At 33.6% G+C, this 18,765-nt stretch overlaps 1 protein-coding gene across 1 annotated transcript in view; it reads left to right on the forward strand.

The window, feature by feature from the left end:
* Positions 1-7,376: 7,376 nt before the first annotated feature.
* The window catches only part of LOC132559570 (uncharacterized), a 29,767-nt gene continuing 18,378 nt past the window's right edge, over positions 7,377-18,765 (forward strand). The window contains exons 1-5 of the mRNA XM_060224201.1: positions 7,377-7,458; positions 8,684-10,879; positions 11,864-12,325; positions 15,132-15,202; positions 17,397-17,633. Of these exons, the coding sequence (XP_060080184.1) occupies positions 7,377-7,458; positions 8,684-10,879; positions 11,864-12,325; positions 15,132-15,202; positions 17,397-17,633 (3,048 nt within the window). The remainder of the gene's footprint in view (positions 7,459-8,683; positions 10,880-11,863; positions 12,326-15,131; positions 15,203-17,396; positions 17,634-18,765) is intronic.

The raw sequence follows: 18,765 nt of genomic DNA on the forward strand, positions 1-18,765 counted from the left end.
TCTCTGTAGACAGTGTAAAATTTGACAGGATATTTCATGTTCATGTGTGAAGTTATTCAGTAGTACTCTACTAAAATTAGTATTGATGTCTGCAGCTCTCATGAGAACTTCAATTTTCACATTTAAAAAAAAAACCCACTATGAATGTCAACTATGACAGCAAATAGATAAGCTGTCTTTTTTTTTGGTCAAAAGGCAAAGATTTTGAATACCCTTGGCAACGAGTTATTTCTGAGTATTTTGGAGTTATTTGTAGACGGTAAATACTAAACCAAAATGACAATGTATGGTCCTCTGTATGTTTGATACCTGTTATAGTTGTCGAAACCGGATCTACACTGGTCCTCTGTATGTTTGATACCTATTATAGTTGTGTCGAAACTACATTGTATGTTATACAACCCGATCTTCACTGGTCCTCTGTATGTTTGATACCTGTTATAGTTGTCGAAACCGGATCTACACTGGTCCTCTGTATGTTTGATACCTATTATAGTTGTGTCGAAACCGGATCTTCACTGGTCCTCTGTATGTTTGATTCATGTTATAGTGGTGTCGAAACCGGATCTACACTGGCATTGTTTAACTGTCTGGGATTTGTTGTCATTAGTCGGGGCAAAAAAGACACCAATGAACATTTTCACTATATCATTTTGATAATATCTAGACACACCTCAATCTTAGTGGTGCTTTGATATAATACAACATGCTTAATTGTATAGCACATATCAAATTATTACACCAAATTAAAATTAAATTACAAAGATCTTTGCATCTCGTGTTAGGTCCTGTCAAATGGAGGTATGAAATACATATATAGTTGACTTAAATTCATACGGAAGACATTAAAACTCATTGATAACAAGCAAAAATACAAAATGAAATGATCACATTTGTGTTCCAACGAACAGAAAGCATTTGCCTTTTTCATCGACGTCTAACTTTCAGCTAGGATTTCACAGGGCAGCTTTCGTATTGCCAATAGTGTTATAATGTGGGAGGAAAATTGGTTTTTTTTTTCGTGTGAAAACTTGGGCTACTACAAAGTTATATTCATTTCAACATACTTGTGCACTGTACTCGAGTTACCTCAAGTGACACCAAGCATTTTTGTAAAAATTTTATTTAAATGTTGATTAATATGTAATACTATTCCTATTAGAACGAGTATGTATTTGTTGGTTGAACCATGCAACTATGTTTTGTAACAATTACACACTTAAAAATACTGTAAAGCAATTTCTCTAAGCCAGGAATAGGCGTCCTTATACATTGCCTAACAGCAAGCAGTCGTGATGCGTGGTAGAAAACCCCAATCTCAGTTGCATGGAACTTGACCAATCACTTATTTCAACCAGCAACACGTCATCAAATAGTACATAATTTTATCCAATATAATCTATTCTATTTTTTAAATTGGCTTCACCTGTATTTTAGGAGTTTCGTTAGGTAGTTTTCTAACTGATGTAAACGGAATGAAGTGCCAAACAAATTGGACTGGCTTGAAAAAAATGAACAACGCATTACTGTCATTTGATTGCATTTGATACTGAACCTTTCAGGCATTTCAACAAATAAAATGAAAATAATGAATAATAATAAAAAAAAACATACGTATAACAAATGAAAAATAAAAAGTAAAAAATACAGACATTTGTAAGTTAGATATATGTAAATTGAGAACTTTTTCAAGCTCTTGTATCTAACGGACATTTTTGTGCAAATAATCTATTTAATACATCTAGATTTCAAACATTTTTTTTCAAAATACCCTAAGCTTTCAGAGTTATATTGCTTAAGGAAATCAAAAGCAAAAATGTGTTCACCTTTTTATAATTTCATGTAACGAGAGAAAAGTGGTCTTTTCTAAATAAATGATCACAATATTACGAACCATAAATGTGTATACTGGTAAATAATCATCTATTGGATATAAAATGCTTTTTGGCACTTAACAAGAAAATAATGAAGGAAATGAATTTGAATCATAAAACATGTAATGAAATACCATTTTGATTTGAATTACATGTATTAACCAACAATATTTAAATGTGCATTATACAATTAATGCAATTCAAATTGGATTATCCAATCAATATCTAAACATATGTTACACAACACATTTACCGAGTGTTTTTTCAGAGATAGTTGAACACCAAGACCATCTGGAGTAATTTCAATATTGAACTTAAGAATTGAATTCAGCCACAATCTTACTGATAGTATGATTTCTTGGAAGTGCTTTAAATAACATACTCAATTCATGGTATGCTTCATTACTAATATTGAAAGTATCCAAGATGTATATGAGTGTATTTATGTCATCAACATTTTGATTCAACTCTGAATTTTCTTTAGACTCGTAATCAAAAAGTTTCAAAAACTCTTCTTTGTTATTTCTCATAACTGATACTGAAATAGGAGTAACCCCATTTTCTGTCAGAAAACTCAATGCTGTTCTACACTTATCTGTGTCTCGTTTCCAAAGTTTTGATTGATACCCAGGCGTACATTCTGTGAATTGTTTGCGCTTCGATGTTTTTTCATATCATTAGTTTCTGTTGCTAAACTAAACTTCCATAACTTCTTTCTTAAGTCATTGTTTTCTTTTTCCTTTTCTTCTAACTGCTTCTGACTGACTGTCTTTATTGTCTCAACCATTAACTGTGTCTCTTCCTTGTCAACCATGACATCCCAACTATATTTTGATAACCCGAGTCCCTCCTTAAACTTCTTGATCTGATTCCCACTTTAGCTTTCAAAGCCTTTGTCTTTAATCTGAAAAAGCTCTGCTCTTTTAAATCTAAAGCTTTCTTCCAAAACTGATCTGATGATAAAATCTCATACAAAATTTCTCTAGAAGTTACAACCATTTTCTATGACAGTATAACTAAGATTTCTAACCAACAAAGTCATAAAAGCAGAAGTCTTTTGATTATTTAAAGTAAGGGGTCATTAAGGAGATGTGACAACATTCTGTGGTTGCTAGTACACAAAAGTAAATACTAGCTGTGTTCCTCTAGAATTTGAACAAGCTTTCAATTTCAATTCCAGTTGATCACTCTCAGGTTTCTTCTTGATTTCATATTCTCTCAAATCTCTTCGTACTCTTAAATATAATTCCAAAGTGACAGTTTTAACATAGCAATTGTCCCCTTCTGCATTCAACACACGGTAGTCCCAAGTTTTCCTGAAAATTTTGGTCAATATAAATCTGGATGTAATAGTATATGTGGTCCTAGATCTTGTCACTTCGTGGACAATAGCAACAATTCTTAATATTTCAAAATCTTTTTCAACTAATGGAATCCTTAGGCATACAAAACTGTCAATCTTGGTACCAACAGTAAGGTGTTCTTTGATAAGGACACCTAGATCCTCCAGAGCCTGAGGGTTGTTTTCAGTTTCAATGAATGAATGGTTCCAATTTATCTTCTATCAGTCAATCATATTTTTTAATCCAACCTGTAACAGAAATGGAATAGTATACAAAAATATTTGTATGATATAGAACTATAAAAATGTGTCTCGGCTACCTTATAATCAGTGGATCGCTATATATAGTGATTTGGGACAGGGCACAATGTGGCAGACAGATGAACATGGGTACAACGCCTGATTTCCCCCCCCCCCCAACCTATTTAATGGCGAAGGCATCATAAAATCAAAATAAAACTAGCTAATTATAAATATGTGCTTATATATTCATATTGTATATATGATTTAGGGGGAATTTCCAAATTCATTCAAAGTTCTGTCTGCAGATCTTGAAAGCAGTATGATTGAAAGTAGAAGGTTATTATGATGCAATGAAAAACACTTAAATATTTCATTGATATACATATCATATTTACCAAATGTAATTCTCAGGGCTTTATATAGATATTGTTAATTCCGATTTAATTCCGACTTGAGACAAGAGTTTCAATTGGAATTAATAAATTGAAAACAATTAATTTGACAGTTACCTATGAAATGGATTTTCACATAGTCATCGTTAGTTTCTGTGTCTTCTAATATCCAGACAGAATATAATCCAAGAGTAGGTCTATCATCTGCCCCGAGACACTTTCCCCTTGCAGGCCCAATATCAACAGAATTCAGTTCTCTGAAATCATAATAAATTAATGAATTTCATTTCAACACAACCCGGTACATAATGATATATAGGCATAGGCTGGTTAGGGATGGGATTGGGGTTATGTCGGGGAGATGTCGTGTAACACAATGACTAAGCATAGTGTTTACTTGGGTTGGCCAAAACTTTAATTTCATTGTATAGCGGTTTTCCATAGTTAGTACTTCACCTTAATATCCATTACAAAAGATAGTTCCTAATCAACATACAGAAGCATCCTGATGTTTTATAGGTTACCTGTCCATATCAAAGAGTTCCATACAAATGTCCTTAAGCCAACTTGGCCAGGGCCCGCTCCATCGCGGAGCAGGTCCCATACGGGACTCTGCCCCTCTCCACATCCAACTCCCAACTCTTTCTAGCTACTCGATCTCAGACTAACTTCTGCTGGCTTTTGTCTTAATATAAATAATACCCAAATACTTAATTTCAGCCTAGTCCCTATTGGACAACAACAACCCAACCCACGGAGCATCTAATTATGAAGGCACATGCGACTAAGAGTATCCATTATCAACTTCCCATCTTTGATCTACCTTATACACTGTTTCTTATCTTGTTTACTTACAAATGTGTTCGCCAGTGCGAGGCAGACAGAAGAAAAAAAAAGCATCTACCTGTTCTGATAACTCATACCGGCGATATTCTGCCACGGTGTTTCAACACTGAGGTACACACCCCGGCCATTATCAGGCATGCATCTCTACCTGTCATCAGAGACATATATATACGTCTCTGCTCTCATTCACAGGATTTTTACCTCAGGAAGCATTAACTGACTTTTGACCTGATGTACTGCTCCTCTCTACGATTTCAGATTAGTCGCTATCTCATATGTATGTCAAATGTTGAAAAACTATTGTCAGTAATCTGTTTTTCTGGTACATATAAGTACCAAAACCCTATATCTTGAAAATGTGTTGAAAGAATAATTTAGTGAAATACTTCTAATTAACTATCAAAACATATTGTAACTGTATATATATATATGTGCGTGTTGGTGTGTACGTGTGTAAATTTATGTAATTTATTGCTGTTTATATAGTTGTCTTTGTAAATCTTCATATTTGGAGGAAAATAAAGATAATAATAATAACTCCCTTATCACTTCAGTCTAAAATCTGAAACTATTATTTCAACACTCACTTCAACTATAAGTTAACATTCATATTATACTCACTTATAAGAACCTACCGGGTCTCCAGTAGCCCCAGCTTTACGATTTGTAATTCTCCGCCTTCGGGCTGTTGCCATTTTTCTTTTCTCCCGGCCTCAGGATAACAAGGGCAGGTAACTCTAATTCGCTGTGCAACATAAAGTTTATATGTTTTAATAGACATTTTACTATATCTGGTAAATCATTTACCAAAATGACAAATACATGGGGCCTAGGAATGATCCCTGGGGAATGCCAGATGATACGTCATTCCATTCAGACTCTTTGCCATTTATTCTTACATGCTGTTTTCCCCCCTTCAAAAAGTTTTCTATCCATCTGACAATTTGGTCCGAAACTAGCTCAAATGGCAGAATTTTTTCGGTTTAACACGTGACAAGAAACTTATGTGATATATACGTCCCTGCTTGACGTTGATTAGGTCTGAGCGGACAGGTGAAAATCGACAACTTTGAGCTTTAATAACTCGACACTGGGGCGACGGATTTTGACGGGGTTTTCGTTATTATTTTTACGGCATTCTTAACATTATATCTAAATATAAAATTACACTAAGGGTACATTTTAACATATTTGATTGTATTTAATTTAGTAATTTTGTTACGCTATAATTATTCTTAGTTGTGCTATGAACTCCCTTTTAGTTGTGTTAAAAACTCATTTTATGGTGATGCCATGCCTTATACATTATGCATGTTCTGTTATTTTATTTCAATATTCCTTCAGTGATTTTGTTCTTTGTGTTATATTTTTGATATTTTGTCGTAAACGAAAGAAAATTAAAGATAAACAATGGGATTGCGAATAAGTAAAAAAGACTCGGTTCTGCCATCAAACCGTTTTAACCGCTCCCGTCGAAATGACCTAATGCCTTGTCCAATTGGATTGCTCGTCTTAAAATCACTCGGGTTGTTGAATATTTCAACTTTTGTTATGTCTGGCAATATGAAGCAAAACGACATCCTAGGTGGCCATGCTGCAATAAAAAGTCACAAATAAGTACTACGAAAAGAGTTTTAACAACATTATTACTTACAGACAAGATTGAACAAATACGTCACCGAATTGTATGTTATCTGCAATTTGATTGGACGAAGATATATAGTTGGTATTTCTACTTTCGTTTCTGCTGAAATGCGACGTCCATATTAGAGTAAAGAAATGCGCCTGTTGATGTAGAAAAAGACTCTCGGTGAGACATCTTATTGTAATGATTACAACACCTGTTGTTTTCATTTATCAAGGCATTTTACACTTGATGGAAGATACATAAATTTGAAAAAAAAACTGCACATTGACAAATTTCACCCAAACGTTACATTTTCAAACCGAAAGTAGAATTTCCGTACAGTGTTAAATTGTTGGTATGAAATATATTGTTGTAACTGCTGTATTTCCTGGCGAGAAGACACAGTGAGCGTTGTATAAGGTTATCATTAGGTTACTAGGAAACTGATATAATCCAGGAAATGACTGGATAGAGTGAAATTTACATGTAACAATGACATTCAGGGTTGAAAGTATCAAGAAAATAAACACCGCTTTATTTTGGTTAACTGGTTAGTGCTGCAAGAAATTAAGAAAAAGTTGCATGCTACAGCGAATGATTAATCACACAATTATTGTGCTGTTGACGTTTTGTGTGCTCTGTACATTAGGTGTTGAAACGTGATAAAAACCGTGTGTGAAAGTAAAAGCAACTAGTTTATTTACGGTCATTTAGTTTTGTTTTTCATACTTTATCCTACAAATGTGTCACCAGGTACTTCTTAGTATGGAGAAGAAAGGCTAAAAAGTACAGGGAGATTTTGTTAAAATGAAAATCTAGGCACCAGTGATGGTTCATTTAAGATCAGCTTTCTGAAAAATGTAAAATGCAATTAAGCCCAGGTGATGTGGAATTGCATAAAAAATTACCTCTTGATCTTGACCTTCTTCTGAAATTTTATTGATTTTGTTTCTTGTTTTTTTGCTTCAGCAACTAGGTTTTCTCCAACAAAACTGTTTATGATGTGAAGAGAAATTACAGAAATTTTTTTGGTCAAATTAGCTTAAATAGTTATGGCAGAAGGTGGTGAGAGCACTGGTGTGGAAGATAAATGGATTCCGCCTGTATCCACAAATTCCCAACCAAGAAAAAAAGGTATGTATGTAAACACCAGAATTTATTTCAACATGTTAAAATTAGTCAATTTCCATCCCCTATATATCAAATCTGTGGGGGAAATTGGTACCATATATTATGGCATTATGTTGATACTACTTTCAGCCCATGTTCAGTTCAGATGATGGATGGTAATCAAATGAACGCATGGCCTCAAGTTTCACATAATGTCACAGAGGTCAGATATGTTCAAGAAATCATGCATGAGAGAAAAACAATATTGTCCATATCCTCCAAAATCACCCTTGTCCCTGAACAAGAGTTAACATTTCAGTATCTTTCAACTGAACTTGGCTTACCAGGGTATTTGGTTTGGGTCAGAGCTAGATTATGCTGGAATATTTGAAAGCATGATTATACTTGTGGCTCCTGGCTGTACAAATTATATTTGGGTTAATGTTACTTTCTATGTCTCATTATCATTTGAAATGCATCTGATTACACACTTCATTCACCTTGCCGCACTTTGTCCAGGATGTATGTTATACTCCATTATGTAACTTCCACACAAGAAACACCTCGAGTGTCAAAACATACAAAGATTAGTTGTCATGCTAAACTGTTAGACTTCTGTAAATCACTTACCAATGTTTCTTGTGAGATTGATTTTCACATTAATACAATAGGAGAGTTAATCTTGGATTTGTATCCCTTACAAATATTTGTACAAAAATAATTCTTGTTGGCATCCATTTTGACTCGTTACCAATATCAGAGCCTCAAAGAGTCTGTGTCTCTTATAGCTCATCATTCGCAAAAATTTTAAGTAATTTCTAGATGAGTGTTTGCGAAATAATATATATGCAAATATATCTGAAGAGGTAAGTCTGTGAAAAAAAGCATTCATGAAATCCAGGTGATTTACACAGTAATTGCCATTTATTTACTTTTAATCATTTTTCTGATGATCAGGTGGCACAGTGTCACATTCTCCATTCATTTAGGTGATCACAGTTTGATTATCCAACTTGAAAAACACATAGAGTCTTCTGCCAAACATCTAGGTTTCTTTTGCACTCTCTGGTTTCCTTCAACAATAAGCAAACATATTCCATTACGAGCCAGCATTCAGAATAAATCACAGCTCTCTTGGATCAGTGACAGTTCTATATATGGTATTGACTATATAATGGTGTTCTGGTTTTATAATATTGATTTTAGTCTGTCTTTTTCATCATTAAATATATGGTTGTTGTTTTTTCAGATTCACCCCAGACCTATCATGTTGATAGCGTTTGGACCACTGGCAGAGTATGTATCAGGAAACCAAGGAATGATGAACTTTACATCTTTGTTCTTAGAGATGAGGTATACTATGGACAGTACTTGTTCAAACACCGTAAAGGGTATCTAGATGCTCATGGCTGGGAATTTGGACACTATAAAGGGTTGCCTTGTATTTCTATTTCAACTGATAAGGTTAGGGAATGTGAACAAGCTGTGCATCAATGGATTTCAGATCAGCGAAATGTCCTGAAGGCGAGGAAATTGGAGTTATTCTCTGATGATATCAATGATTCCCTCCAGAGGTTTCTGTCCTCTCTCATGCCAGCTATACAGAACACAGATGGTGAAGTTGATGTTTTTTATGATAAGGCCATGGACTGTTTATACATTGTGGGATTTAAAAAATCTGTGGATGAAATATTCAAAGATGCTAAAGCTGACATGAAAAATTATGAACTATCAATAGTAGAAAGTATAATTGATTTACAGTCAGAATTACATGGAGATGTCCTGAGATCTTTCCACATTTTTGATAAGTTGAATCAAGATTTTCCAAAAGTTGACATTCATCTGCAGGATTGCAACAAAAAAGTGAAATGTAGAGGAAGAGCAAATGAGATTGAAAAATGTAGAAATAAGGTGGTAGAATTTCTCCGTGGATTGAAAACAGAAAGATTTGACATGCCACCATCTCCGACTAAACTTCTTTTGAAACCTGTGACAAAATCATATATCAACAGTTTGTTGGAGGAAGACAACATATCGTGTGCATTGGGTGTTTCAAGGGAGGGCAAACTACAGCTTGTATATCAACAAGCATCTGATTTGAAGGTGGCTCATTGCAAAATAAAGGAAAACATTAAAGTATTTGCTTTTTCAGCAAGTCAGTTTACACGTTTTATGGAGATGTCATCAAGATTGTTAGGCCTGAGTCAGAAACAATTTGAAAGGCTTATCATAGAAGAAACAACAGAAGGAGTCAATGTTTTAGCGACTTCAGATGTAAGTAAAGATATTACAAAGTGGATACAATCCAGTGCCTGTGGAAGTCAGATGCAACATGCAGCTGTGCAGATGGAAATACCACCTCAAGCTTCAAACAAAAAAAAGGAACGGTTGGCAGTTACAGATTTTGAATTGTGTTTGTGGATTGATTTGAGGTTGGCTGATGTTTGTAGTAAAGTACCAGAAAGACATTACACAACTGAAAATGGATATATTGTGATAGAGGCATTGGAAGAGGACATCAAACATATTCAGGAAGACATCAAGGGGGTCCTTCACAGGATAGAGAAAGATAAGGCAGCATGTTCTCTACAGAAAGATTGTGGAGGTCTTCTTAAAAACCAGAAAGCTAAAGACTATGTTTCAAACAAGCTGAAAAGGAACGAACATAGATGTGTTTGGAAGCTTGGAACAGAACTTACTGTATATGTATATGCACTAACAGTACAAGAAGCTTCTGCTGCAGCACATAGCATTGGTGGAATGGTATCTGTTAGGTCTTTAAGTGCAGATTTCCAACGTGTACAAGAGCTGTTAAACGAAGATGCCTGCAAAGAGGTGCTGGAAAAATACCAAGGGAAGGCTAAAATGCTGTCGGCAAGTGATGAGTTTCCATTAGTTGCAACAACAGATGCCATGGAGGAAATTATTCAAGTGTTTAAAGCTTCTGATAAAAAGATCAACACTGAAATGTCAGTCTCTCTGGAATTGTCTGATGGAATCTGTGCATTTCTCCTGGAGAATCAGTCCAGTTTTTTTAAACAAGCACAAGAAATGTATGGTGTGCGTCTAATTTCATCTGAAGACAAAAGACAGCTTAAGTTATTAGGACATGAGAAAGACGTACGTGCTATAAAATCTGCTCTAGAAAGCCGTATTTCTGATATCACAAGCAAAAGTCAAAGTATGAACTTCCTTCCTGAATTACTTTCAGATGAACGACAAAAGCAACAATTTCAGATGCTTAACCACTGTAACTTATCAATGGAAAAGGCAAAGATACCCAGAAAACCCTGTCCATCAAATACCTGGGTTCTGAACAATTCCAATTACCTGATGCTGGTTCAAGGAAGCATAGCAGAGACAAATCACACCATGTATGCTGTGGTATGTCCTGTCGATGGTAATATGAGGCCAATCGGTGCTGGACAGGCAATCATGGCACATGGTAAGTACCCGGTATATGATATACAGAAATTGTTCAATCCAATGAGTTTGAGGAAAGAGTAAGAGTCCTTGCAGCCCAAGGGAAAGCCCAAGGGATAATTCAGGTCCACGATACGATTGTAAGTTTCCCTTCATCCAAAACCTTAATTTGGAGTTAGGTAAATTTATGGCATTAATTTTTTAGGCTTTCAGAAGGGAGAGTATATAGTCACCACTTTGTCCATCTGTATGTCCCTCCATCTGTTATAATTTTGTCTGGAGCATATCACAAAAACTTTAAAGAGATATCCACATGAAATTTAATAAGTAGGTAGATCTCGAATAGGAGAAGTGCAGTGTACAAGAACCATAACTCTCTTTTGCAATATTTAGGAATTATTGAAACTTGGTGTATACATTGATCATACTATGAGAATGAGCAGTATGAATTGATTGCCTGCAACCAAATTACAGAATTATTGCCCTTTAATTTATTTGTCCAATAAAGTCATTTTCGGGAAGTATTCATCATTTTCACTGATACATTTTTCTTTTGTGTACTTTTTATATATAATGCAAACCAAATCATACTGACCATCTAACATGTTTATAGAGGTTTAGAATCTGTACTAAATTTATAATTTGTAAATGAAACCGACTCAAAAATATAAAATATATACTTTTGTTCCGAAATTTTCTTTCATGTTAAGCTCTGAAATAGGATCTGGCGGATACAAATATGATGTGACACTGTTTCAGTAGGATTTGAAGAATTGCACATTCCTTTGTTGCCTATTAGCTTGCTTTCAAAGACTTGTCCAACTTTCATTCATGGTAAAATGTGTTCAGATTGAAATAAGGCATTTCTTGTTAAGATATGAATTGCCTTTGTAGGTATGCATTTACATATCTATAATTCCATAATACCTCCTGGTGTTGAAGCGATTTGTCTTGCAGGAATAATTTTTTTTTTTTTTTAATTTTTTTCTGCTTTTATTCCTAAAAGGAGGAAACTCTTTAAAAAATGACATTCAACACAATAGCAGTCATGGCCAATCCAGCAGTACAGGAAAATCTGACCCTTGGACATACTTCAGCGACGAGACTGGCAACCTTGACTGTCAAAGCATCATCTACACTGTGTTCCCTTCACAAAAGGAAAAAGGAAGCCAAATGTCCGTATCAAAATCTGTTGTTGCCGCCAGAGTTAAAGAAACATTGGAACTTGCTGATTCAAAAGAACTTTTCAGCTTAGCTATTCCATTTGAATTGTCTGATGTCATACCTGTAGCAAACTGTATTCAAGCTGTAGCAGAATGTTTGTTGAAATCTGTTGGCACCCTGAAACATTTGAAAGAAATATACCTGTACTGTAATGAAAAGGACCTTGGTGTTACCAGGGTTATTTTTAGTCAAGTTCTTCCACCTGAAAGGCATTGGAATTTAGATTTTTCAAAACTGATAAAAGGTGAGTTTTTTATTTATTTACAATTTTTCTATATCTGTCAATATATCTCTACAGATACAGAAATAACTTTTACTAGATTTAAAATTTGATAAAACAAAAAGGAATCCCAACAACACGAAGACTTTTTGTAAAGCTGTCTACATGTTTCGGCCGCTATGCGACCGTCATCAGGACAAATTTTATATTGGAAAAAAGCATCTAAGGTATGAAAATGCGGTGTATCAGATTTTAAATTGTGAAATTTTGACAAGTTTATTCATTAATTTATGAACATGAGTGCTTTCCACACAATTACTGGTGCAATGTATTTTTATTAAACATATGCATTATGTGCCAAGCCAAGTTATCAATTTTTCAGGGACCAAATCAAGTTATTTAAGATATCTAATGTGTTCTGTTGTATATGCATACCTAATTAGGTAACTGGATTTGTGTCCACTTAACATTAACAGGTTAGTGATATGTGTACCCAGTTTTACAGTCAAAAAAATGCTTCCCCCTTTACTCAATATTTTTGTTTTTTTTCCCAGAATTAAAGAAAATTAGGAATATCTTCTAAACTAATAGAAAATGAAAACATTATTTTATTCCCATATCTCCATCTTGGGTAAAGGTGGGGTATGTATTTATCACTTTGTCTGTGTTTCCTTGTATGTATGAAATATACATGTGTGAATAGGTATGTTTGTTAGTCAACGCATCTGTGAACATTGTGCACACATGTCATGATCTTACAAACAGATTTTGTTCATAATAAACATAGTGAAAGCAGACATTAAACCAGTAAACCAACCAACAAAACCATTTAGGAGGGATAATGTGTGGCCTTGCTCACTTTGGTTTTATTCAAATAGCTGCCTTGAAGGTTAAATACATCCAAAGTCAATTTCATGATAAGGTATGTTACCTTTGAATATTTTGTTAGTTACTTCCAGTTTTCTGTAAACACTTGTTTGATCAATAAATCTCGTTTACGGTAATTCATGATTGTAATCGGTAAACATAAGTTTGATCAATAAATCTTGTTTACGGTAATTCATGATTGTAATCGGTAAACATAAGTTTGATCAATAAATCTTGTTTACGGTAATTCATGATTGTAATCGCTAAACACTTGTTTGATCAATAAATCTTGTTTACGGTAATTCATGATTGTAATCGGTAAACATTTGTTTGATCAATAAATCTTGTTTACAATAATTCATGATTGTAATCGGTAAACATTTGTTTGATCAATAAATCTTGTTTACAATAATTCATGATTGTAATCGCTAAACACTTGTTTGATCAATAAATCTTGTTTACGGTAATTCATGATTGTAATCGCTAAACACTTGTTTGATCAATAAATCTTGTTTACGGTAATTGATTGTAATCATGATTGTAATCATTAAACATTTGTTTGATCAATAAATCTTGTTTACGGTAATTCATGATTGTAATCGCTAAACACTTGTTTGATCAATAAATCTCGTTTACGGTAATTCATGATTGTAATCGGTAAACATTTGTTTGATCAATAAATCTTGTTTACGGTAATTCATGATTGTAATCGCTAAACATTTGTTTGATAAATAAATCTTGTTTACGGTAATTCATGATTGTAATCGCTAAACATTTGTTTGATCAATAAATCTTGTTTACAGTAATTCATGATTGTAATCGCTAAACACTTGTTTGATCAATAAATCTTGTTTACGGTAATTCATGATTGTAATCATAATGTTACACACAAAACTCTGTTGAACTCCTATTTCATTATTTTAGAATAATTCTTACATATTGTTAAAAGTAACACACAATTTTTTGTCAGAATCTTGACATGCACATTTTATGTTATGAACTGTACTGAATGACTACCCAAAAATCTGAAGTATTGTTTTTTCAGTCATTCAACCACTTTTTCATAAAGTTTTGAAGAAAAGAAAATTGCATCTGATATGTGACATTTGAATTATACTCACTGGTTATTTGGAAAATATTGTGACCAAGTAATTGTTCAATCAATAATAAATGTGTTTCACTTTCATCAATATGTAAGAATTAGTCTAAAAGGCTCAATTGTACATGTTGAAGTTTTGATCTTTGATAGTGAAAAACTAGGTCAACTTTACTACAATACAAGTAGAAATTTGCCGAAATACGAATGTCACCGCTCACGATGTTTTCTGACATTATTTACAATCAAATAAAAAATAAAACAGCTGTATTATTTGCCTTCTGATCCCATCATCTTAATGGGAGACTTCAATTGTGATAATAAAAGATTACTAAATGCATTGTCATTAAAAAGATACGCTTATCATCAGCATATCAAATTACCCACCCATCATTTTGGTAGTTTATCAAACCATATCTGAACCAGAAACATTCTTGTCATCAAATCGGGCACCATTTTCCATCCAAGACACGCACAATTTTACTTATTTATAGTAGCTGTAACCTACATTTATACTACAAAAGATACAAACATGGATTCTTACAAGAGGTCATGTTTATGAATATGTGTGGGTTTCCATTTACTCTTACCATGTCATACAAATTTGAGGTGTGAGGGTATTTGTATTGTGTGCAATGCCTTGTTTTGTAGGTATCTTGGAAAATCACATGCCCGATCATTTGCATGTTTACTGACTTTTGTAGCCGGTTTGTGGTCTTCGGATGAAATCTCTGGGCTCACAAGATCTTTTATTGGATGTTCTTCTTGTTTACATTGATCATTTTTATGTTGGTGATTCTGCTTTCTGTTATTCTTAAGACTGAAATTTCTTTGTTTTCTTAAGACTGAAATTTCTTTGTTTTGGAGATCAAGAAAAAGACAAAAAGCATTCGCCAATCCAAATGGAGATAGTGAAAGGATCTTTGACTGACCAAAAGGTAAATAAAAGCATTATTCAATGATACCCAGTCAATTTTGATATTTTTATTTCTAGCTCTGTAAATACAATCACACAAATAGCAAAGTCACTGTTTATATGGAAAAAAATACAATTTCAGTATCGTCATATTTAGTTATGAGTCAATGACAGATAATAAGTCAATGTCTGTTAATAAGTCCATATCTGGTAATAAGTACATATCTGGTAATAAGTCAATGTCTGGTTATAAGTCCATGCTGGTAATAAGCCCATACTGGTAATTAGCCCATGTCTGGTAATAAGTACATGTCTGGTAATAAGTACATGTCTGGTAATAAGTCCATGTCTGGTAATAAGTCCATGTCTGGTAATAAGTCAATGTCTGGTAATAAGTCCATGTCTGGTAATAAGCCCATGTCTCATAATTAGTCAATGTCTGGTAATAAGTCAATGTCTGGTAATAAGTACATGTCTGGTAATAATTATATGTTTGGTAATAAGTCAATGTCTGGTAATAAGCCCATGTCTCATAATTAGTCCATGTCTGGTAATAAGCCCATGTCTCATAATTAGTCCATGTCTGGTAATAAGTCCATGTCTGGTAATAAGTACTTGTCTGGTAATAAGCCCATGTTTCATAATTAGTCAATGTCTGGTAATAAGTACATGTCTGGTAATAAGTACATGTCTGATAATAAGTCAATGTCTGGTTATTAGCCCATGTCTGGTACTAAGCCCATGTCTGGTACTAAGCCCATACTGGTAATTAGCCCATGTCTGGTAATAAGCCCATGTCTGGTAATAAGTCAATGTCTGGTAATTAGCCCATGTCTGGTAATAAGTCCATGTCTGGTAATAAGTACATGTTTGGTAATAAGCCCATGTCTGGTAATAAGTCCATGTCTGGTAATAAGTCAATGTCTGGTAATAAGTCCATGTCTGGTAATAAGTCCATGTCTGGTAATAAGTCCATGTCTGGTAATAAGACCAGTTCTGATAATAAGTCCATGTCTGGTAATAAGTCCATGTCTGGTAATAAGTACATGTCTGATAATAAGTCAATGTCTGGTAATAAGTCCATGCTGGTAATAAGTCCATGTCTGGTAGTAAGTCCATACTGGTAATAAGTCAATGTCTGGTAATAAGTCCATGTCTGGTAATAAGTCCATGTCTGGTAATAAGTCCATACTGGTAATAAGCCCATGTCTGGTTATAAGCCCATGTCTGGTAATAAGCCCATGTCTCATAATTAGTCAATGTCTGGTAATAAGTCCATGTCTGGTAATAAGCCCATGTCTCATAATTAGTCCATGTCTGGTAATAAGTCCATGTCTGGTAATAAGTACTTGTCTGGTAATAAGTCCATGTCTGTTGATAGGCCATGCCTGATAATATCCTATCATAAGTACATGTCTTATAATAAGTCCATATATGATATGAACCCATCTTCTGATTTGATTCAGAATTTGTCTATAAGCTATTTGGATGTTTTACTGCAGTATAGATACTGTTTGTCATCACTGTTGTTAGCATTCTGCCTTTACTGATTGGCTTTAATGAAACTTGCAAAGGTTTTTAATAGAAATATTTTACTTCTCCATTGCATTGCTGTCATTTTTTTATTAAATGCACTTAGGTTGCTGTGATGTATTTGGTAAATCGGAGACCTAGAAAGTGGCCTTATTTAGGTCTCTGTTCATTCATACATAGCTGGTGACATAAATTTATAAATTCATAAATTGACACATTGAAAATAAATTTTACTTCCACCACAGCGAAACAGAAAAGTAATCTTTTTTATGTTTTGAATGTGAAAATTAAAAAGACAACAACATTTGAATGTAATGAATCATAAAATTTAGTTTTTTTTTTGTTGAAGTTAAAAAATCAATTTCTATAAACATACTTAATTTTACACAATCAAAATTTAGCACATTATCTCATTTTCATAAATTAGCATATCAATGAAGAAATTATAATAAGCACGATCATATTTTAGCACAATACTTTCAGTGTGAATAGTGCAGAAGTAAGATCACAGCGAACATAAACTCAAACACAGGTACAGTGTCATCGTAAATGAATAATGGGTACAAGATAATTTGAATAATTCATAAAGACAATGTCATCTAACTTGTGAAATAAAGATGTTCTAAAACTGCTGTGTTTCCTGCTTCACAGATTGTTAAATAGATAAGATCTTTATTTTCAAGGTGGATGTTCTAGTTAACACAACTAATCAGAGACTGGATCTAGATATCGGATTTGTTTCAAAAACAATTTTGAAAATGGGTGGAAATAGAATCCAGCGTGAATGCAATACAACTTACAAAGACGGGATCTGTATTGGTGATGTTGCTGTGACTTCAGCTGGAAAGTTTCAACGGGTGCGCAATATATTTCACGTAGTGTTGCCTAGCTGGAAACCCACAGGCAACCTTTCTTTGATGGTAAGTCAAACAACCATTATTGTTTCTCAACAGCTGAACCTTAAAATCAAAAATTTCTTTAAAAATTTATTCTTAAAAAGATGTTAAAAATCAGATTCTTGATTCTGGTTATTTTTTTTATAATAAATGTCTTCAAGTTTTTAAGGATTATCATTTTGGTATGCAAATGCTATGTCATTCTTTGTCAAACTTTCAAGGTTCGAATTTTTATTTTTAGCAAGTGATACATGAATTATGTGAAATGTGAAAAATGTGTTTGTTGTGTTTGTTGAGATTTCAGGTCAGCAAAACGGAGTATTTCTGTTATTTTTGTGTCTGTTAACTTTGGAATCAATAAAAACATAACTGTAAAGAGAAAGAATAACTTTCTATCTTAATCATTATTAGGGGATTCACCAGTTATTCAATTTTATTGTTATTAGGGGATTCACCAGTTATTCAATTTTATCGTTATTAGGGGATTCACCAGTTATTCAATTTTATCGTTATTAGGGGATTCACCAGTTATTCAATTTTATCGTTATTAGGGGATTCACCAGTTATTCAATTTTATCGTTATTAGGGGATTCACCAGTTATTCAATTTTATCGTTATTAGGGGATTCACCAGTTATTCAATTTTATCGTTATTAGGGGATTCACCAGTTATTCAATTTTATCGTTATTAGGGGATTCACCAGTTATTCAATTTTACTTAACTTCAATTGTACATTCATTTATCTGCCGATACCCACAACAAGATAGAAATTTATTCCTTAAATACAAAACAAAATAAATAATTTTGAAAAAATATGGAATAGTACAAAATATAACACAACTGTTATATGATATTGAATATTTTTCACTTTTCATCTATTCTAATAACATATACATTGTATGTCACCATATACTGCTCAGCTAGAGAGAACTTCTTCTTATCTTGATCAGTTGAGCGTCAAGACTAGTAAGCCAGGGGTCCTAGGTTTGAATCCTATCGGAGGCATTGAAATAAATATTGACCTCTGTTACATAAATATTATTGTTAGCTCCTGGAGTGTGTGATGAGAGGTAGAATTTATTTTGACCTGAAAAGAAATCTTTGCAAACCTTGAAACTTTGTCTCTTGATCTGAAGTTTTCCAGAGCACTGAAATT

This window comes from Ylistrum balloti, unplaced genomic scaffold (genome assembly GCF_031769215.1).
Source record: "Ylistrum balloti isolate Yb309-2 unplaced genomic scaffold, AGI_CSIRO_Ybal_v1 Utg370936, whole genome shotgun sequence".
Lineage (NCBI taxonomy): Eukaryota > Metazoa > Mollusca > Bivalvia > Pectinida > Pectinidae > Ylistrum > Ylistrum balloti.